The 23,674-nt window shown below is 33.4% G+C and overlaps 1 protein-coding gene across 2 annotated transcripts; it reads right to left on the bottom strand.

The window, feature by feature from the left end:
* Positions 1–9,275: 9,275 nt before the first annotated feature.
* Positions 9,276–21,797, bottom strand: LOC143082632 (vitelline envelope sperm lysin receptor-like). 2 transcript variants are annotated; one of them, XM_076258418.1, is made up of 9 exons: positions 21,706–21,797; positions 20,797–20,847; positions 20,486–20,519; positions 16,018–16,202; positions 14,748–14,908; positions 13,278–13,426; positions 11,562–11,649; positions 10,864–11,023; positions 9,276–9,347 (listed from the first exon to the last, which is right to left on the bottom strand). In XM_076258418.1, the coding sequence occupies exons 1-9, from the start codon at positions 21,706–21,708 to the stop codon at positions 9,318–9,320; spliced, it is 861 nt and encodes a 286-aa protein (XP_076114533.1). In that variant the 5' UTR covers positions 21,709–21,797; the 3' UTR covers positions 9,276–9,317. The 2 variants fall into 2 exon arrangements, with proteins under 2 accessions (XP_076114533.1, XP_076114532.1); XM_076258417.1 differs by lacking the exon at positions 21,706–21,797 and adding an exon at positions 21,668–21,701.
* Positions 21,798–23,674: the final 1,877 nt, after the last annotated feature.

Genomic DNA, 23,674 nt, shown 5'->3' with positions numbered 1-23,674 from the left:
TAACTATTTTCCGGTGCATTTAACTTTTCCTATTATTCTTTAATGTTGATAGCTTATTTTCATTGGCGTCCGTTAAATTCAGTTTTGCACTGGAGACTTATCATTTATTTCTACTCCGTCATATAATTTAACAAATCAATTATCCTATATGTTTTTTAATTGTAAAAGATACCGAGAGTGCAATCTTTAGTCAGAGCAGAAAAAACAATGACAAAGAATGATCCATAAAACATTTCATACATGTAGAAACTATGACAGAGCATTATAAAAAATACAATTCCAGGGGTGATCATATGCACTCCTTGATTTTAAAAGTCCCTGCTTCTCTTATCTCATTCGTCGTTGCTTATAAGAATTATTTCGGTTATGTCGTAAATAAAGAAAACAGTAGTATACTGTTGTTAAAAAATGGCGTTCATTATCACTGAACTAGTATATTTTTGTTTAGGCGCCAGCTGAAGGACGCATCCGGGTGCGGGAATTTCTCGCTACATTGAAGATCTGTTGGTGACCTTCTGCTGTTGTTTTTTCTGTGATCGGGTTGTTGTCTCTTTGACACACTCCCCATTTCCATTCTCAATTTTATTCCATTCTCAATTTTATATAAATTGATTGAGAGAAAACAAATCTGGGTTACAAACTCAACCCGAGGGAAACACATAAACTATAAGGGGAAAACAAAAGAAAATCAAAACAACTGAAGTGCGACAAAAAACAAACGCCAACATACATAGAAACGAAAAATTTGATAACAACTGCCATATTCCTGACTTGGTACAGGCCATTTTGACATGGTTTAATGGCTAGTCAAACCTCCCGCTTTAAATGACAATGGTTAAAATATCGCTACTATGATAACACATCACAGACACGCAAGAACAAAACAACGCACAAACAAATAATTTACTAGTCTACACAACATGCAAACTGCAGAACAACAACGAACATCTTCAATCAATGACAGACACCACAAAAAGTGACGCCCGTACTTACGTAACTAACATGCAATCTCGAGCGTTGTTCAATTATTTTGACAAAACCAGTCAAAACAATGTTCATGTCAAAGATGGGAATGAAAGGCAATTTTATAATTATTAGGACTATAAACGATAAGACATAACACGTTTTCCATCTGAAACCATAAAAGAAACATCGAAAACAAGTTGCTTTTTTTACCAAAAAAAAAAAAAAAGAAGTTAATACGTGAACCTTAGTCCTATTTTATACTAATTATTAATTCAATTGAATTAGAAATTATATCTCAGTGTTTTCATGACCATGCGTGTGAAGGATACCATTTACTTTTTATTGTAAATTGTGACAGTTTATGAATGTTGAGAGCGGTCTTCAATTTAAAGTGATGAGATAGACTATTGTAATTTCAATATTCATTTAAGGCTGGTGTAAGCTTTCATTATTTTTTCCCAGTGTGAAAGGTCAAACTGCTACTACGGATTTTATTGGAACAGTTAGTATATCACTAAGAATTCCTCGGTTATTTTATTTTATTTTATTTCCAAAAAAAATATATCAGACTAAATAAAATATTTTGTTTCATGTAATGTGGTCATTTAGTTTACTTTGCTAAGACTCCACGGCATTCAACGCCATACTGTGACTAAGATGCTTACATACTAGTGTATGACATTTGGCAAGTATACAAAATATCATATAATCATATCAGTTGCAGGATAATTCTGACTACTGGGCTGGTGATACCCTCGGGAACGAAACGTCAACCAGCAGTGTCATCGACCCAGTGGTGTAAATATTTATCAAAGGTACCAGGATTATAATTTAGTACGCCAGTCCATTTTTTGAATATAGTTGGTATAATATGATTTGAAAATGAGAATGTTATGATAGATGTTAAAACGTAAGAGAGAGTTTTCCCACCAAATTTTAAATGTTCACAGGTTACTCTAGAGGCATCAGGTGCCTTTCCATTCTTAAGTGAATTTATAATTTGTACCACCTCCTTTTCTGAGACTTGGGCCAAAGTATCACTATTCTCAGTATAAGTATCGGTCAAGGCTGATATGTCCTGTTCCAAAATATGTTTATATGTATTATCAAAGTCCGGGTTATCGACCGGAGTGGCTAACTTTTCATAATATGTATCTTAAATTTTAAATGTTCACAGGTTACTCTAGGTATCTAAAATTTCTTCCTTAGTATTCTTAATCTATAATTATCTGTATTTAAATTTAAATTGGCAATTGACACGTGATATTAGAACATTTATATTGAACTAACAATAAAAGGTGACTTATTGGTCCATTGGGCCGGGTGTATTATATATGTAATTATAGTTTGTACAAATTTATGCTGATTTACACATGTCACTATAATAAACAATTTACTTACTTACTTACTTATCAATTATTTTATTGTCATATTCTTAAATAGATGTTACAGAAGAGCGCAAGTTTCGCTGGTTGTTTATTAAAGTATAGAATTTTTTATCATTTCTGTCAGATAGCGACATGATATCTGTAAATTTAGACTGTCTCTTAGCAGATTCTATTTTTCTTTGTTCTGATCTAAGTTTCTTTTTAAGTACTCTCATTTGTTGATAATGAATGCTTAATTTATCTGATGTTCCCTCTTGTTTCCACATCCAAAAATGATATTTACTACGATTTAAAATTTCTGTCATATTAGGAGTCCAGTATTTACTATTTTCCCACGTTTTCTACTATTAGGAGGTTGATGCGAATCAGCAGTTTGAGTAATTATCTCACAGGCAGAGATCACAAATTCATCAAAGTTTTCAATTGATAGATTATCTATTTCAGTTATGTTTTACTGTAAATTTAATTCCATTAATCTCTGATATTCACATTTTTCAAGTTTATTCCAGTTAATACGCTGCAAATGTTTGCTTTTTGGAATAGCATTTGGTTTATCTGAAGTTTTTATTAAAACTGATACCATTATCGGATCATGAGTAGAAGTGTTAGCTGATTCACGGCTATTAGAACGGTATGTATTAATAATATCAAAATTCTAAATGAAATAGTCAATTTGTGACTATCATGATTGTTAAAATGATAAAATGTACTACACTCAACACAGTTGTCAGGTATACGTAGATTATTATTACGTAGAAAGTTTTTAAAATCATTATCTCTATGATGGTTCCTGAAAATTGAGGCATTCATATCACCACCAATTAAAATATTAGCGGAGTCTCTATATTTTGTGACAATTTCGATAAGTTCGTCTAATACGGGAAGATAGTCATCACGGCTATAATTATTACTACGAGAAGGTAAATATACAGAAATTATCACCAGAGGTACATCAAAGTTCAAACGTATTGCGGCAATTCTATTACTTCCATCAGACAGTTTCTCCAAATATGGACTATATTTGTCATTAACGCAAATTGCGACCCCAGCATGCGTGCGTTTTCTGTCAACTACATCATCGATAATTCAATCGTCAAAATAATTTATGTGACAGTTAAAATGGGTAAAATTATTACCACTACGCCAGAGAAATAATTTTGTCGTTCAAAGTATTTTCACATTTATAATAGAATAATAACATACTGGCAGGATCTTTAATTTAAAAGTAGAGTCACGTCATATGTACCAAAGAAACACAAAAAGTCACACGTACAAAACACACCAACAAAAAGGAAAAATAATACAAATACATTGACGGGATGTATAATAAGAACCGAGCCACGTCAAACAGATATCACAGAAAACCGAGTGAGCAGTAAAAGTAATATTGATGTGTTGTGCGGTTGTTTTTTTTTTTTTTTTTTTTTTTTTTTAAGCTGGTAATTTCAGTAATGATTTTGTCTGTACTTTGTCCTGACAAACTTCGTATTAACTCGAATTATCATTTTAAAATTATGAAAAAGTTTGATTGATACAGCGTAAGATCCGTTTAACCTATTACGAAAATTTTAAAGCAGTTGTTAATTAAGGTGGTACCTAACACTACAGGGAGATAACTCTGTAAAGTCAGCTAAACGTTTTAATTACGTTGTGTTGTAAAAGGAATATTAAGCTTCTCAATGATCAAAATTGGTGTTTGTCAAACTGCTATATAACCAGTGTAATTTTTCTGACAAAACGGTTGGTTCAAAATTTTTAAAACTTTTATATTTTTGTTAAAGTGTCAAATACTTTGACAAAATTTTATGAAAATTAAACGAGCCAAATTAATTTTAGTGAAAGTGTTGGGTACCACCTTAAGATAATTTTACTGATGATATAATGAAATTATACACGAATGCAGTGTAAGACTATGCTGTAAAGTCGAAAGTCAATAACACAACGTTTAAAGGAGGAGGCTTCTGAAGTTAGTTCTGCAACCCCACTGTTCTACTCATAAATAAACTCATCATAGATACCAGGACTAAAGGAGTATGTTCGATAAGGTCCTAAAATGGCCCCATTTTTTAGCGTAAATTTCAAACTCGGATTTATCGAACAATATCACGATAAATTATAGCTAATACATTGACTAGCTCGGATATAAACCATTTTGTTGAACATTTTACGTTTCTGCGCTTCATTATGACGTTACAAGTTGTACTCATGTTGATTTTACACGAAAAAATCAATGAAAATGGGAAAATTTCCATAGTTTATTGGACAGGAAACATAGAGCGCATGCGTCGACAACAAAGATATTTTAAAATAATGTTTGTGAAGACATTTCACATGTCTTATTTGAATCTTAAGCTTGTCGACGCCTGCGCTCTATGTTTCCTAGTCCTTTATTTGGTTGAAATCTAGCTGATTTTGTCAAATTTCACCAAAATCCCTTATTTTGACCTTTTATGGATGTAAAAATCAACGTGTTAGAGTTAAACTTTGCACAAAAACTGTTCTGTTTAACTTTCTAACATGTCTTAAAGGCAACTTAAAACATGTATTGTCTTGTAACTATGAACTTTATAATTGGGGCCAAATATGGCCCTTACCGAACTTACTCCTTTAGTATATACACCAGACGCGAGTTTTGTCTACAAGACTCATCAGTGACGCTTGAATCCCAAAAAGTTGAAAAAGCTCAAATAAAGTACGAAGTTGAAGAGCATTGAGGACCAAAATTCCCAGAATTTGTAAACAGTAAATTTATAAATATAACCATATCAATGACAAATCATGTCAGCACAAAAAGTGCTGACTACTGGGCTTATGATAATGAGAGAGGATTTAATCTTGAATCTCAAAAGATAATTGCGATGTCGCTGCTAGGTCATAATCATGTTGAAATCGATATTTTTTATAGCCTTATACATGACACAAATGCACAGGGCACAATTCATAATATAATAATGACGACTGCCATGCCTTCTTAACATCTTGGAGCGGTTATTCTTTGGTTTTTTAATTTTTTTTAATTTTTTTAATTTTAAAAGCTAAAAAAGGGATGGAGAGAAGGAAGATACCACACGGATGTTCAAATCATTCAACAACGCCTTGACAAAAAACGACAAATGTACAAAACACAACATCAAAAACTAAAGACTGCGTAAAACGAAACCAACAATATCCTGCTCAACAAGTGTCACATTTCGTTAAGCTTATAGTATAGTTTCCTTTATGAAGAAAAACTGTCTCGCCGTCGAATAATGCAAACCCTCTATCCTCCATAACTTCCGTTATTTGATTTATTGACAAATATCTAGGTGCAAGTTCTTTTATTAGAAACATACATTGACAACGTGAGTCAAAGGGAGGTATAAAAAAGGGACGAAAGATACCAAAGGGACAGTCAAACTCATAAATCTAAAACAAACTGACAACGCCATGGCTAAAAATGAAAAAGACAAACAGAAAAACAATAGCACACATGACACAACATAGAAAACTAAAGAATAAACAACACGAACCCCACCAAAAACTAGGGGTGATCTGAGGTGCTCCGGAAGGGTAAGCAGATCCTGCTCCACATGTGGCACCCGTCGTGTTGCTTATGTGATTACAAATCCGGTAAATAGTCTAATTCGGTAGGTCACATTCATAAAAGGGAAGTGGATTGTAGTTACGACGTAAGGAACATATCCGATATCATTTGTGAAACGGTTCTTCCATAACGGTCAACCAACTCGTGATGGAGTCCGTAAAATTTACGAAGGGATGATTTCAACTTCACCATTTGGAACTCTTGGTTTAATAGCTTCCTTGTGAGCAGTAACCCTCTATCAAGAAAATCATGATAGGAAATGCAAGCACGGGAATATCGTATCAATTGGGAGATATATACCCCGTATGCAGGTGCTGCTGGAATGTTGCTACTTAGAAATGGAAAGTTCACAATTGGAAAGCTGAAATCATCTCTTTTGTCGTAAAGTTTTGTTTTCAACCGACCCTCATTGTCAATTTCTAGATAAATTATAATTTATTAAATAAATTATTAATATGAATCAGTATTCCAAATTCTAAACAACATCGTTAACTTTATTTAACATTAAATATAAGTTCTGAGATTTAGTCCATTTCAAAAAGTTCTTTTAGATAAAAGCCTGTTCCCAAACGGAACCAGTATTCCATAAAAAGAAATTAGCGAGAGGATGATTCAACGTGCACTAATATCTTTGGTTTTGAATCGAAATCCATCTTTGTTAGAACACGTGTATTATAAAATAAAGAGGGTCCGTTTTTAAAGTCTATTATAAGCCATCTGTTACGCTTCAAAAGTTTTTACTGTTCTTCATTAAATGTCGTTTCTTCCCTCAAAAGCTTGTCCTGATATATTTTCCGGAATATTTACTCCAGCTGGCACAAGGACGATTGCTATCGATCATCTTCAGATTCCTTAGACTCGTCCAACCGTTCGTCAAGTTCACTGTACCTTGGTTTATTTAATTGAATTTGCAGATTGGCTTATCTTTTTTCCGTCAGGTCTGTTTAATAGTCCTTGGAGATCTAGTCGTACAAGATCTCCTTTCACTAATGTTCTCAGTCTACTGTTTTATCTATATAAGTTGGTGCTTTCTCTCCAATAATTTTCCAAGCTTTGACCGATTCTTTTTACTTGGCATTGACTATGACCGATGATGCTTCAAACCTTATTTCGTAAACCATAACTGTGCTTGATTTTGAACACATATAAAGGAAGTATTGTGAAACCTCGTCCTTCGTAATAACACATTTATCAAAATGCCCATATTTATATACTTTATATGCACTGTCATGTAGACGTTGTAATGGAAAAGGATCATCTAAACATCTAGAGTATCTCTGTGTAAAGTTATAATTATTTTTTGGTTGATGTAAATATAATAACTCGTTCATTTCTTGAAAATCAGCTGAACTCTATTGTCTTTATGTATACTTCTGAATAGTAAAATTACAAAAATACTGAACTCCGAGGAAAATTCAAAACGGAAAGTCCCTAATCAAATGGCAAAATCAAATGATAAAACACATCAAACGAATGAACAACTCCCATATTCGTAGGTACAGGCATTTCCAAATGTAGAAAAGGGTAGATTGAACCTGGTTGTATAGCGTTAAACTCATTATTGTATGACAGTCGCATCAAATTCCATTATATTTACAACGATGCATGAACAAAATTGACATAACAGATAAAATTGTCAAAATAGAGGTACTGCAGTCATCACCGTGTCACAATCTCAAATGACTTATGAAACTCTGCAAAAGGACTTTTGGTCCTCGATGGTATCACTTTCCCAGTAGCTAATACTAACATCCACATATGATTATTTGTTGAAATTTGCCACTTCTAACTTTTGAAAATAATTTAAATATACATACACTTCTCCATCACTAAGTTAACTACTGCATGCAATTGGACAGTTGGTAAGTTATTGCCTATAGATATGGAATGTTAACAATAGGTAAGCTTTATCGTCACGTTTTTCTTGAATTATTATGTCTGATGGATGTTTGATTGACTTTACAAAGAAGTACAACTGAATTATTTACCTAGAACTTGTTCGATTGTAAAACATGGCTTTAAAACATTAACAAAAATAGTCCAACGTTTCTGACGCCAGACGTTCTTTTCGAGGACGGATTGAAGCTTGGAGACTGTGTAGTACAGTTCATATAGAAAACGTGGAATGAACTTGAGGCACTCGTTTCCACACGCCAAGTAGTCAGGGTTTAAATGATACAGTATTTCTAAAATTGTGTTGATAGATTACGTAAAATTACTTGAAGCAAAAGTTGTGCTTCAATCGGCAATGTTAAGCTTAGACGTTTTTTTATGTTTTGGTATAGAATTTTTAATTCATCACACGCATACATTTTATACTTATTATATTTTTTTCCTCTAAACTTTCAAAATTGGTTGAACAGGAAATCAGGTACGTCTAATTTTATGACTTCTGGGTTGTTGGTACCATTAACAAAAGTTGCACTGATGTCTATGGATAACCAGTACCTGTCTGACATTACGTAAGAAAAACGTTTTGCCAACAAACTTTCAGTGAAAAGATTATGGATTTTAATTTTGAATTTAGTTTTATTCCCTTCCACTAAAAAATCTTTTAATATTTGTATCTAAGATGATAGTCCTTTAGATAGGGCAAACCCAACCCTTTATAGCAGATCATAAGACTGTATCCCCTCGGGAAAAGCATCTGTTTAAACCTTGACATATGGTTAATCCCTCAAGCAGAGTATAATATTTGTTCATGAACGTTGTCAATATAATATATTTGATGCAACTGTCATACAAGTGCAAGGGCTTAGCTGCCGACTTATGCGAGAGGTTGAGCTAGCTATAAAATCCGGTTAATCCACCATTTTCTACGTAAGAGAATGCTTGTCAGGAATATGACAGTTGTTATCCATTCGGTTGATGTGTTTGAGATTTTTTATTTTGCCATTTGATTAGGAACTTTCCGTTTTTAATTTTCCTGGGATTTCAGTATTTTTGTGATTTCAGTGTTTTCTAGTAATAAAGGTTATTCCTGAAACGTGTCATGTAAAGGGAAATCTGCAGTTAACCATTTCCTATTTTTCTGTCTTTTCCAAATTTATAGACAGTTTGAAAACTCTGGGTTGAAAGCTTTTAGGTACAGGAGTTGGTTATACGAACAGATACACACATTTTCGACATAATTTTTTTTTGGAATTGAAATGGGCATTATTGTAAACGGCAATCATAAAACATCTATTTATAAAAAAAAGACCTATGTATGTTAGTCTTACTCCCAATAAAAAATATTTTAAACAAAATAATACATTGATACCTTGCTTCGTATTCCCGGGTTCAATATACATATGGTATAACGGTGGACTAGCTGGACGATTAATATTAAGACAAAATAATTTTCATTACACTTTATTGTTTTCAATCCCATTCACCGATCATCTTTGAACGTCTTTATAGCAGGTACTCTGTAAAAAATAAAAGAAGAAAAAACTGTACATTCTCAAACATTATTTCAATATTCAAACAACCAAGAAGGTGTAATAAAAATATGTTTGTTCTTGTATATTAGATAACTATTTAGAGAAAATATTAAAAGCAGTTACATTGGTTTTTTTATTCTTATTTTGTATTCGAATTTGTAATTTGATTCATAGAAAAATACCTAGGCACAACATTGACCCAAAACATTTCTGTTTAGTTGTTATAATAATTGCAATATATTAAGCTTTCTTTCAAGTGCTTAAAGACGCGCTAGCTGTTCGTGTTCATCGATTCGACCTACGTTGTATCATGTCGTTTTTGTACCTTTAGGTCAAGCCAATTGCTACTGAATTTTTTACAGTTTGTTTTTGAGAGGGTTGATCGCTCATAAACATGTTTAACCCCGCAACATTATGTATGCGTCTGTATCAAATCAGGAGCCTGTAGATTGTATGGACTCTATGACATATTCACGATTTAATTATCTTTGTGTTTAGATTTGTCTGACAGACTTGATCACATTCAGGCGAGGTATTTACTGTTAACATTATAAACTATATACAAATTCGTCTGACAGACTTGATCACATTCAGGCGAGGTATTTACTGTTAACATTATAAACCATATACAAATTCGTCTGACAGACTTGATCACATTCAGGCGAGGTATTTACTGTTAACATTATAAACCATATACAAATTCGATTTCTCTGACAGACTTGATCACATTCAAGAGAGGTATTTACTGTTAACATTATAAACCATATACAAATTCGTCTGACAGACTTGATCACATTCAGGCGAGGTATTTACTGTTAACATTATAAACCATATAAAACTTCGTCTGACAGACTTGATCACATTCAGGCGAGGTATTTACTGTTAACATTATAAACCATATACAAATTCGTCTGACAGACTTGATCACATTCAGGCGAGGTATTTACTGTTAACTTTATAAACCATATACAAATTCGTCTGACAGACTTGATCACATTCAGGCAAGGTATTTACTGTTAACATTATAAACCATATACAAATTCGATTTCTCTGACAGACTTGATCACATTCAGGCGATGTATTTACTGTTAACATTATAAACCATATACAAATTCGATTTCTCTGACAGACTTGATCACATTCAGGCGAGGTATTTACTGTTAACATTATAAACCATATACAAATTCGTCTGACAGTCTTGATCCCATTCAGGCGAGGTATTTACTGTTAACATTATAAACCATATACAAATTCGTCTGACAGACTTGATCACATTCAGGCAAGGTATTTACTGTTAACATTATAAACCGTATACAAATTCGTCTGACAGACTTGATCACATTCAGGCGAGGTATTTACTGTAATCATTATAAACCATATACAAATTCGTCGTGTTTTATTGACTAAAGTATCATTCAGATTGCATTCATTCTAAATTTGCATTCAAATTTTAATTATAACATAAAAATCAGTGTCCCATTGGTTAATTAAGTCTACAAACCCCATTACATCCACCACCTTTCTGACAAGCAGTAAACTGACACTGGAATTTTATATACGGATTTCCTCGCATTCTAAAAGCTTTAAAAAATGGACTGAAAGTAACAGTTCCTGTTGTTGTAAAACCATGAGTTTTCTTGAAAATAAGCCCATCGCCGCATCTACAATTGTAATCAGTTCACAATGTGCATACCATGATTGTCACTGGACATCTACATTCTGTAACGGTTACACGCTATAAAGTTTTATAAAATAATGTGCTAGCTAGTTAAACCCGCACATTCATAGTTCTAGACTCTGGTAATATAGAATTGTCAAATGGGTATTGGATGATCTTGTATAAACAAACTTTTGTCTATGGCAAAAACCCCTCTAGATGGCTTATACTTGATGGCGTTTTTTTTTTTTTTTTTTGTTCAGTACGGTTGTCATGTTGTCCCATATTCGTATTTCAACATCGTGTAATTTTTAAATCATCATGTTATAGGGGATATTTTTGGTGGTGGTGTACCTTTAATTCATTTGTTTGTCAATCTGGTTAAACTTCTGAGCCATGTCAAATCGCGTGGTCGTACATATGTATATATAGATTAGAGTATAACGAAATCAGAGAACTATATTGTTATCAAATTGTTTATTTAACTATTTTGTACTGATTTTTTCCATAAAGGTCAAATGCATTCGTAAGATTTAACTCACCCGCCTATTAAAATGTCGAATGTCTCAATTCCATCGTATGATATAGCTTGGCAGCTGAAAGCTCTAAAGGAAGTCTCGTTACTTGTAGCTGAAATCAAAAATCAAACCAGAGTGTTATTTTAGGATTTAAGTACGAAAACATAGATCGTATAGCACGTACATTCTACTGATCTCAGAGGCGGATCCAGAACTTTTTATAATGGGGAGGGGTCTCTGATTACCATAAGAGGGGGTCCGCTAGTCATGCTTCAATGATTCCCTACATAATGAACAAAATTTCCAACACGAAAACCTATGGATCAAAATTTCCAATTTTAAGGTCGCCATCTCATCGATGGTATTGCCTCGGTGTAATTTTCTGTCCGTTTTTTATTACACAAGATAAAAAACGTAGCATCTTTTTCTTCTATTCAAGCTAAACAAAATGTGTTCAAACGTAAGTTAGCACTTGTGTTTTGGGGTTGATAGAAAACAAACTCCTAATAAGGCTCATATGGCTAAATGACAATGATAAACTAAATACATAAGTTAACAAGATTCGATTCGCCGTCTGTATTACATACCATCGACCCAAATGTATACAAAGCAAGAATGATAAAGAACATGATCTGGATCAATCTATATATAAGGCGATTTTTAGTCATTTGACTTTCTTGTCTCACTCAAACTAACAATCATCTCAATACGCCTAGGGTATCGTTCCTACTTCTAACGAATAGAAAGGAAGGAACTTATTCACCCGCAGATTGCCGAGTAACGAGCTTATTCACGAGCTTAATCATCCGCATATTGCCGATTAATGAGCTTATTCACCCGCAGATTGCAGATTTCCGAGCTTATTCACCCGCAGATTGCCGATTATCGAGCTTATTCACCCACAGATTGCCGATTGTCGAGCTCATTCACCCACAGATGGTCAATTGTCTATAAAAGAGCTTATTCATCCGCATATTGCCGATTAACGAGCTTATTCACCAACAGATTGCCGCTTGTCGAACTCATTCACCCACAGATGGTCAATTGTCTATAAAAGAGCTTATTCATCCGCATATTGCCGATTAACGAGCTTATTCACCAACAGATTGCCGCTTGTCGAGCTTGTTCATCCAAAAATTGTCGATAAATGAGCTTTTTCACCCGCAAATTGCCGACTGTTGAGCTTATTCACCCGCAGATTGCCAGTTGTCGAGCTTATTGACTCGCAGATTGCCGATAAACGAGCTTATTCACCCACAGATTGCCGATTGTCAAGCTCATTCACCCGCAGATTGCCGATTATTGAGCTTATTCACCCGCAGATTGCAGATTATTAAGCTTATTCACCCGCAGATTGCCGATTAACGATCTTATTCACCAACAGATTGTCGATTGTCGAGCAGCTAATTCACACGCAGATGACGGATTGTCGAGCTAATTCACACGCAGATTGGCGATTAACGAGCTTATTCACCCGCAGATTGCCAATTATTGAGCTTATTTACCCACAGATTGGCGATTAACAAGCTTATTCACCCGCAGATTGTCGATTGTTGAGCTTATTCACCCGCAGATTGTCAATTGTTGAGCTTATTATCCCGCAGATTGCCGATAAACGAGTTTATTCACCCGTAGATTGCCTATATACGAGTTTATTCACCCTCAGATTGCCGATAAACGAGTTTATCCACCCGCAGATTGCCGATTGTTAAAGTGATTATAAATATGTTATACACTGACCTAATATTTCAGCTTTTAGTCGGATATTTTTTCCGAGTGGTATCAATTTCCCTGTTAATGAAACTCCACCGTAGTCGACGACATCAAGCGTCAGATTAGTAGTAATGTTTCTAGATTTTATATCAGTTAAAGCTTTAGGAGGAAAGTGACTGAAAAAGAAGTTTGTATGAACTTTATATCATAGGTACATTGTATTGGTTTTGAATTTCTACTTGTGTGAACAATGTTTTGTAGTCAGGGCAAGTTGAAATTTGTCGAGAAAATTGATTGTAAGGATTGTGTGCACTTGTGTTGATTCAATGTTAAACATATGGAAATTTTATAGAAAATCCACAGCATTTCCCCTTGTTCTCTCAATTTTGACAATTCGGTGATTGATAGATAGAGGATAAGTGCATGCCGTGCTAGTAAGAATTTCCTTAAAACAAGTTTATAAACTTAAAATATTGGTTAAAACAAATATAAATATGGACCAAATCATGTACACCTTCTAGGGTGCGCTCGACTTAAAAGGGATTCAGCACAAGTTTTTTGGGAATTCAAATGTTGTTAAACACTTTTGTAAACAATAATGCTAGCACATCATAGAAAAACAAGTGAGTAATCTATATGTTTGAAATTTTATAACAACTAGATGTGTCAAAGCGACACGAATGGTCCCGTCTCAAAAAGTTGAAAAATCGAAACTTAAACTTGATCTGTAACTCATCATGGTAAACTCACAAATCAAAAATCAGCCCAATATCTGAAGGCGTTTAGATTGATTGATTGTTGGTTGCTATACGCCGCATTAGCACAAAAAGGTTATATCGCGGCGATAAGGCGTTTAGAAAAAAAGTTCTTATAACTGTGATTTTCAACAATTTATCAAAATCCAAAGCCCGTAATTTCGGCCAAAATTAGCAGAGCGGAACGAAACTTAAACTTGATCTTTAACTCATCATGGTTAACTCACATACAAAAAATCAGCCCAATATCTGAAGGTGTTTAGAAAAAAAAACTCCGGATAATGGTTTGTTGCGGAATGACGGAATTACGGAATTTCGGACAGGGGTTAAACTATATGGCACCGACAACTTCGTTGCGGGGCCATACAGATCTTTGTAGTAAAGTCTGGATTATCTACAAAAAATCTTGGTTTTTTTTGCCACATTATCGCCCTTTTCTGTTAAATGTAACAAAACAATACATAATAATGCTTTGCACGAAATTTTCCCTTGATATATGTACAAAATGGCCCATCTCTGTTATTCATTATCGTTGCTGTTTTGATACTATTGCAGTTTGAAAATTTTGCAATTCACATGGTTACCTGAGAAGGGCTCATAAACCTTAACTTCGTAGATGATCGGAGGAATACTTTTATGAAACAGTATTGATGACCGAAGAGAGTAGTTTCTGTTTTTGTTTTTGTTTAGATTAGTCATTAATTATATTTTTTTCTGGAGAAAATGTTTAGAAGTATGATACCTGTCATCGATTTTCCTTGCATCAGCATGTCCATCTATTTCATCTCCAAACGAACATGTTAAAGAATATACATCGTCAGCATTTTGTATGAGAGTACCATTTACGTTGTGAGCAACTTCAATGTTCACGCTATAGACATCTATTCCAGGTCCGTAAGTTCTCTAATAAAAAAAAATAGTGCGGTTACTATTGTATGTACAAGAAGAAAATTATTGCATCGATTTAATAACCATGTCAGGGTTGTTTTCAGCTGTGTTTTATTTTTCCAGCCATTTACACCCATATAAAAGAACAGCTTTCCACGTCCCTCGCGTTGCACATATTGATCTGCTGAAATTCAATAACTTAAAAAAACATGTTTTTACTTTTAATAAATGTCTTACAAGAAATGTAGGCATGAGATGGCTAACATTGTTATTTTAAATATATCTTTATTTTCAATGAGCAAATATAAACTTCTGTAATAATAGAAATTGAGGTGTGGGTTTGCATGCAATGCAATATAAAAATTACATTAAATTACATTTCAAAAAGACAAAACTCCTGTCAAAATAATAGCCAACGGTGATTTTTGAACTCGCACAAGACATGGCTGATTTATACTTCTGATCTAGATCCCATAACAATCTTACAAGTAATGTAGATGTGAGTGTGCTTAAAAATGCAATTATCTACATATATAAATTGGTATCTCAGGGGCATAACTCTTTTAAAAATTATCACTTATTTTCGAACATGTGAAAGCATTACTGGTATGCACTTATGATATAAATTTCATAACACTCTACAAATAATGAAGGCATAATCAATAAAATTTTATTTTCTATATAATTAATATTTCCAAGGGGCATAACCCCTTCAAAATAGTTAATCGGTATAGCAGTTTTTGAACATGCCCAATGCATTGCTAATTTTATTCTATTTACGTTTACATAAAAACCAAGTCGACTCAGTTTTAGGGTAACAGATACAGATATAAGATTAGCAAATTCTCCGTCAACCTAGCGGCATTTAGCATGTTTAAGATGTTGCAATTGTATCTGCGTATTGCTACTATATATGTGTCACTGAAGAAGCACGTCAAATAATTCTTCTTTCCGTGTCAGTGTGTTTCTTTAGAAGTTAATTTTGGAAGAAACTGATGAATGACGAACTTGCAACGACGATAAAAGCACACATGATCTTTTAAGTAAGGAGCATATTCAAATAAATTTACAGAGCCTTTTGTATGCCCACATCCCTAAAGATCACTCTGTAGTAAACAATTTACCAAAAATATACATCCGACATCTGATCCTCCTGGGTAGCTGGCATTGATTGTGGATCTAAAATCATCGATAGGGGTCAGTATTACTTCCGTCCCATTACATAAGGCGACAGGTGTAATGTAATCCACGTCGGTTAGAAAGGTAATGTTAGCTGTATCATTTGTGCTTTCTCCGCACTCTATATCAACTGCAATTAGATTATGCAGGAAATGTTATATATTTTCTTCATAACTACACAATCATTTATTATGGAGTAAAGACGATGGGTAACGAAAAATAAAATTTAATAAAAAAACTTGTAAAAATTATACGCTCGTCATGTTAAGTTGACAAAAGCAGAGACATATATAATACATACTATATGTCTCTGATAAAAAAAAAGGACAAGGTGAAATAAAAGCAAGTGGAGACAACCTTCAATATTGCACTGTAGTGGCCCCTTTTCACCAAGTTAGAATGGTTTATGGATAAAATTGGTCCTACAATTTTCAAAAAAGGGTTTTGGACAGACAAAAAAGAAAAAGACGTATCGTATAAGTATATAGTGTGTGATAACATTGTGTGAGGGAATTCGACGTTTGATGTACCACTGTTCACTCCAGTGCAATTTATGACAATACCACTGCATCAATCAGAATTATTTTTTTTGCAGTGTTTTAAGAAATGATTTTGCTTTGTTGTCACGTATTATTTGTGAAACATTCAATGTTTTAAAAAGGCGAATTTTCTTTATAAAGTCAATGATTATGTTGACTTTTGAAGGCCAAACTTTCTACAGCCTTAAATACGCTAATGAAAGATCCAAAAACTATACCTATACATAACGACATGTTTATGAAATTATAACAAATCTATTGGTTAACAAATTTTTACTCGTTATTGCAAAATAATGAACTTAATATATCTGACATTTTCTCCCTACCCAGTTTACCCCTATACATTTTTATGATATGGACTGGTCATTGTTATTGAATCGTAGGCGATTTGATTGGATTAAGTTGTTATTAGTTTACCTTCAAACTTGTTTATGCTTTTCATACATGACTATTGATTAAATAGAACGTGCATGAATTTGTACGGTAACTAAAATGACCTTCAAACTGGACACTGGACGAGTCAATATTATGTTTTATCAATGAAAGTTAAGGTATGAAAGGTAAGAATTGCCACTTATTCGATTTTCACAAAATTTTCGGAATATACAGTTGAAAGGTTATTTTCTAAAAGCCTATTGTGAAGAGGAAAGAGAAAGTTTACAAATAATACGTTTTGTTCCATTAAACAACTCATTTTCGTAAGAGAAATACCGAAATATATTTTACGCACGACTACGGCAGGTAAAATTATTATTTATCATAATAAAAAAAAAACATTTTCAGTCTCATTGGAATATATTGATTACAATTAATCCCAAACTTAAGAAGTAAGTAACTAAAGTCAAAATATGTCCGATCTGCCTATTTCTGCACATCAAAAGTCAATACGATCGTTTTAAAGTCAATTTCGTCTACCTCACAAAATCTTGTTAGGCACTATAGTAGGTTTTAGATTATTTCAGATTCAGATGAATACACAATATTGTCTTATAAATTTTGTCAACTAAAATGATGTGTGAGCTTTTCACTGTGACTTGTAGAAAGAACAGCAATGAAAGTCCTTTCCTTTTTGGTTGTCAAGTGCGTGTATAACTTATGTGCAAAAAATAAAAAATAGATTTTTTTTATAATAGAGTCCATTGTTTATCCCTGGACGATGGATCATTGTAAACACAGGGCCCATTGTGTATACTACCCTGGGTTATACAAGGTACATTATATTCAGGTGAGTTCCAATAAATGTATTTCAAGTCTTAAAAAAAGAAAAAGTGCGTGTAGGACATTGTGTAAGTCTAATGACTTTTAAATTTTCTATTGAAGACCTGTTGGTGACCTTCTGCTGTTGTCTGTTCTATGGTTTGGTTGTTGTCTCTTTGACATATTCCCCATTTCCATTCTCAATTTTATATCCCTCAGTTTGTTTAAAAATTTGCATTATTAAGGAACTTTACCACTAAAATAAACGATATTGTGAATTTTTTATATACAAACCAGACTCCCAACTATTAAAAAAAAACAGCTTTCAACCTTAAAAGGGTATACCACCGAATTGCAACCTATTTGATGCAAAACTGCGAACAAAAATTGTATCATCAGATGTGTAGCTTGCAACTGGTGACCACATGGTATAATTTTATTTTTTTCCAGATTTGTTTAACTTTCATGACTTTTGACCTATTCAGTCGGGAGCCTCTGGCCTTTGTTAGTCTTGTATTATTTTAATTTTAGTTTCTTGTGTACAATTTCGAAATTAGTATGGCGTTCATTATCACTGAACTAGTATATATTTGTTTAGGGGCCAGTTTGAAGGACGCCTCCGGGTGCGGGAATTTCTCGCTACATTGAAGACCTGTTGGTGACCTTCTGCTGTTGTTTTTTTCTATGGTCGGGTTGTTGTCTCTTTCGCACATTCCCCATTTCCATTCTCAATTTTATGAAATGATTTTTTTAAAAACTTGACAAACGTTAGGAGGGTCTTGTTTTTTCAAAAAATTTCTGACATCCGGAATCCTCTCGGTTTATCCACATGTGGTGTCATAAAAAAAATTGCCCGCTATTCCCCACTTATCCTTTCATGATTTTAATTGATAAAGCTTTCAACAAAACTGTTTTGAAAATCTAATAAAATGTTTGTTATTTATTCCTTGTTTTTGACAGAAAACTGAGAAGCCAATATTTACTGTATGGAAAATCTAGACAGAATCATTTCCTAAAAAATTCCAATGGTTTATATCTTTAGTTCCGTTATTTATCTCTATATACTAGCAATTTATCATAGTATTTTACAAAGCTTGTTGTTTAGACACAGAGCATCGATCCTCTTTAAATAAAGCTGGTTTAGTGCAAAACAGATACTACAAGCGAGGTTTTAACGTTTTTAAAAAAAGCGAAGAAGTACATACGGTATCTTCTTTATTCTCAATTGTTTTTCGGTTTCAAAGTTATACAATTTCCCATTTTCCAGAAAGCAGAGTTTTTGATACTTTCTCAAATATATTTGTTTAACTCTAGTATACCAGGCCGTCATTTTTCTCATTTGCCCTTTTCAAACAGTTGGAAAACGCAACTGGAACTTAATATTTGAAAACAGTTGGAAACACGATATTGACTTCCAGTAGATAAACAAAATTTACAGTGAAACCTGGCTAAACCGAATCCTGTATAAACAGAAAACCTGTATAAACCAAACATGTTCTTAAGCACCGTCATATCAGTCAATTTTAATGCGTTGTGAACCTGATAAAACCGAACATAGCCAATACTGAACATTTTTTTTAGTCCCGAAGAGGTTAGGTTTAAACAGGTTTAACTGTATAGGAATAATTGAATATCATGTTAGAAAATTTTGACATATCATAGCGCATAAACTTCCATCAAAAACATAAAGGTTCTTTCAAACATAGCCTGTACAGAGGTTGGTTAAAAGTTAATGCCATCTTATTCATTGAATTCTGAAAGTTTTGTATTGTTGTTATCAGTAAATGTGTTTGTTCATTGATAAATTGATTGTCGCTGATAGATCTTTTGAGTTATAAATACATGTAGACGGTTGTTTGATATTTAACGTATAGTCGATCATTAATTATGTATACTCGAGTTTGACATGTAAAAAGTAAAATAACAAAAATACCGAACTCCGAGGGAAATTCAAAACGGAAAGTCAGTAATCAAAAGGCAAAATCAAAAGCTCAGATACACCAAAACGAATGGATAACAACTGTCATATGCCTCACGTGGTACATGCATTTTCTTATGTAGAAAATGGTGGGTTGAACCTGGTAACGATTTCTATACTCGGCCGGGTCTGACATTTAAGCGATTGTCTACTCATGATACTAGGGTTTGACATTTAGAAATTTTCTATAGACGGGTTTGACATGTAGACGATTGTCTAAACGGGTTTCACATGTAGATGATTTTCTAAACAGATTTGACATGTAAATGATTTTCTAGACGGATTTGACATGTAGATGATTTTCTAAACGGGTTTGACATGTAGATGATTTTCTAGACGGATTTGACATGTAGATGAATTTCTAAACGGGTTTGACATGTAGATGATTTTCTAAACGGGTTTGACATGTAGATGATTTTCTAGACAATTTGACATATTCACGATTGTCAAGTTTGATTTGACATGCAGACGATTGTTTATACTTGGGTTTGACTTGTAGGCGATTGATTTTACTCGGGTTTTACATGGAGACGATTGTGTTTAGATGGGTTTGACATTTAATCGATTCTCTACACATTTGAATTTAACATTTAGCGATTTCGTATAGACGGGGTTAACATGTAAACGATTGTCTAAATGGGTTTGACATGAAAAAAATAGGGAGGTGAGAGGTAAATACATTTGATAAAATCAACTTACAATCGACCACAATGCCCTGGGGTAGACTTTCTATCTGCAATGAATAGAAGATAATTTTGAACAATAAGGAAGATTTGTTGCCGATACATATATAAAGGTTTTGTCTTGAACAATAGGAATAAGTCAGAACTACAATTCAAAATATCAAGATATTATTTAAAATTGATGAATTGTCACATGATTTGATTTCTACTTAACGTTCAGCAGCAAATAACAAATACCATGTATGTCATAAAGTAATATAAATAGGAACCTTTTATTCTGCTATATCCGACGCGATTTTCAACGTGCTTGTTCAGTATTCTACATACCTGTGACTTGATGAAGAAGACAAACAGGACACACATCAAAGTTGCGAAGGGCTGAAATTAAATAATAGAAAAATGTTCAGTTGTCCATTTATAGACCACAAGGGCTGAAATGCAAGATTAAAAAAATTGCCATTTGGTATTTGGTGTATAGGTGTATAATGTAATGCATCTTATATTATCTTAGAAAATTATAATTTAAAGTATAATCCTTTATCATGTTATTTCATGAATGACAACTTTTATCAAATCTATAAGAATCGTTCCATAGTTCTACTGGAGATGAACAACATTTTTACATGCAGTTGCTGTTGTGATTTCTGTGAGTATCTATAGATATAGGAAGATATGGTATGAGTTCCAATGAGACAAATCTCCATCCAAGTAACAGTTTATAAAAGTAAACCATTATAGGTCAAGATACAGCCTTCAACATGGGGCCTCGGCTCACACCGAACAGCAAGCTATAAATGGCCCCAAAAATTACTAGTGTAAAACCATTATCTATATATTTGATAACATTACATGTGGAATAATTATGGTTTTGGTGGGCGTGTTTATTTACGTTAAAGACAGTGCATTATAAATCCCTTTAAAAGTATTATTCTAGTGGTAAACTCGACTGATTTTGTTAGGATTTTCCAATAATCTACTGTTTGATAAATAGTCATTTTGGGGCATTTAATTTATTATAGCTTGCTGTTCAGTGGGAGCTAAGGCTACGTGTTGAAGTGGCATCTATGAATTTGTCGTGTAAGATGACTTGACATGTCCATTATTCATATTAAGTATTGACAAATAATTTCTGCTCATTTATTGACCATTTACAAAATATACAATTTGATTTTATGGTATTTGTAGTTGTAAATATTACACGCATTTATTACTTCATCATAAGCATGATGAACTTACCATCCTGTAACGTCCACCTGTATAATCAAGTACACCTTAGGTGTCAAATCACGTGATTACATGTATATGTGAGGCACTGACGTACAACGGGGAGCTATATTATGAGTGACTAAAGAAATAACTCGGTTGAATTGTATATTAGTAAACACTTAAGATGTTGAAAATTAACAAACTTATAAATTATGTCCACCATTTAGCAAATTTGTACTTAACATCATCTTGCACCAAGGGGCGACGAAAAATAATTATATTTTACTGGATAAAGGTCAATGTACAAGCAGTTATTGATACATTCAGACCAAAATTTTGACAAAAAGATATGTGGTTCACGGTAACTATAATTTATACGTTCCACTTTTACCAAATTTGATTGTAATGGTGATTGTGGTAAATGACTGAAAACATGGTGTTTAACGTCTAACGCCAAATTAAATGTATTTTCAGGACAAGAACATGTTAAGGCAACTAATTATTACTCTAATAATTACGAGACCGACAAACTGAGAAGGACTTGCTTGTTGACAAGGTAACAGTCCGGATGAAGACATGTCACCATACCAGGACAAATTGTGCACCAGTCTTTGCTCTTGCTCCTTAATGTCGTGTGCTTCGCAGAGAAGCAGTAAAGACAAATTTTAAAGTCTTTGGTTTGATCCAACCGAGATTCAAACCCATGACCCCTCACGCTTGGTGCGAACACGCTTTCACGAAACCACCGAATGGTATAATTAAATTCGGAAACGCTCCTTGGTAAGAACCCCCCCCCCTCTTTTGGTGTTGGTATCATTTAAAGTTCAAGGCTGACGTTGCAGTACCAAATAGTAGAATAGGCGCAGATATTTTGTTTTGGTCTTTTGAACCATATGTTTAACCTTCAGTAATCACCAAACACTTAGCTTTAGTGTGGCACTTGGAAGTAAGAGGTCTTATATATTCAAGTCAGTAGGTCAAAAGTCAAGAAATTACAAGTAGACTGAAACTTCAATTTTTCGCCACTTAGGTCAAAGGAAAATGTTACAGTAACAAGTCACCGCCTGAATTTTGGTCAAATCTTTTATTTCTCGCCATTTGAACATTAACTGTCGGTAGTCTTTACATCTTCTTATGTTTCCTCTACTACAAACCCGTTCTGGATCTCGTATTTCACCTCATGTAGGTTATACAGCGAATGGGTGAAAACCCCGAAATAAACATAGTTTGACATCCACTCAACCGGAAACAAATTGTCGTTAAGAAACTGTTTCAAACTTTTTAGAGCAACTATAGATTGGGAATTTACTATATATGGCAATAATATATCTGAAAAAATGTAAAAAGGCAACAAGATAATTAAAACGAATGGTCAAATATTTACAAAGGCTAGGTAGTTTAACAGCATATTATTAATTAATTCTACCGAATTCAGATATGGTCCAGTAATTTGGCACGACAGTAACGAAAAAAATGTTTTGAAATTTGAAAAAAAAATAAGAAAGAGCTCTTATATTCATCTAGGAAGATTAGGATAGTTTATACGAAAAACTGCTAGAAAAAAATCAGATATTTCTACTTTATAAATAAGAAGAATATAGAGCTATTGCAACAGAAACATTTGAAATAATTCATTGATAATTTCCAAGTTATTTTCATGATTTAATTGATATTTAAATTCATAAGTATAATTTTAGTTCACAAGAAACAACAGTACTCCCGAGAGTCATGACTACCAGGTTTGATTCGATGATGCTACACGTCTGGAATGAGCTGCCTTATATAGTATTGTCGCACGAAAACATCTTTTGACCAATTAAACAAATAGTACATAAATGGGATCCAAATAACAGCTCATGCCAATTCAGTGCATGTATATAGTGTTTTTGTTCTGTGGACTTTTATTTTTTGTTTTGTTTGACTACTTGCTTTGTTTAGGTTTTTTTTGTTACTATCATCTGATGTGATTGATATTCTTACTCGTGCAATGTTTTATGAT

Source organism: Mytilus galloprovincialis, chromosome 7 (genome assembly GCF_965363235.1).
Source record: "Mytilus galloprovincialis chromosome 7, xbMytGall1.hap1.1, whole genome shotgun sequence".
In the NCBI taxonomy this organism is placed as follows: Eukaryota; Metazoa; Mollusca; class Bivalvia; order Mytilida; family Mytilidae; genus Mytilus; species Mytilus galloprovincialis.
Note: the sequence above shows the minus strand (reverse complement) of the source record. Positions and strands in the feature narration are given on the sequence as shown.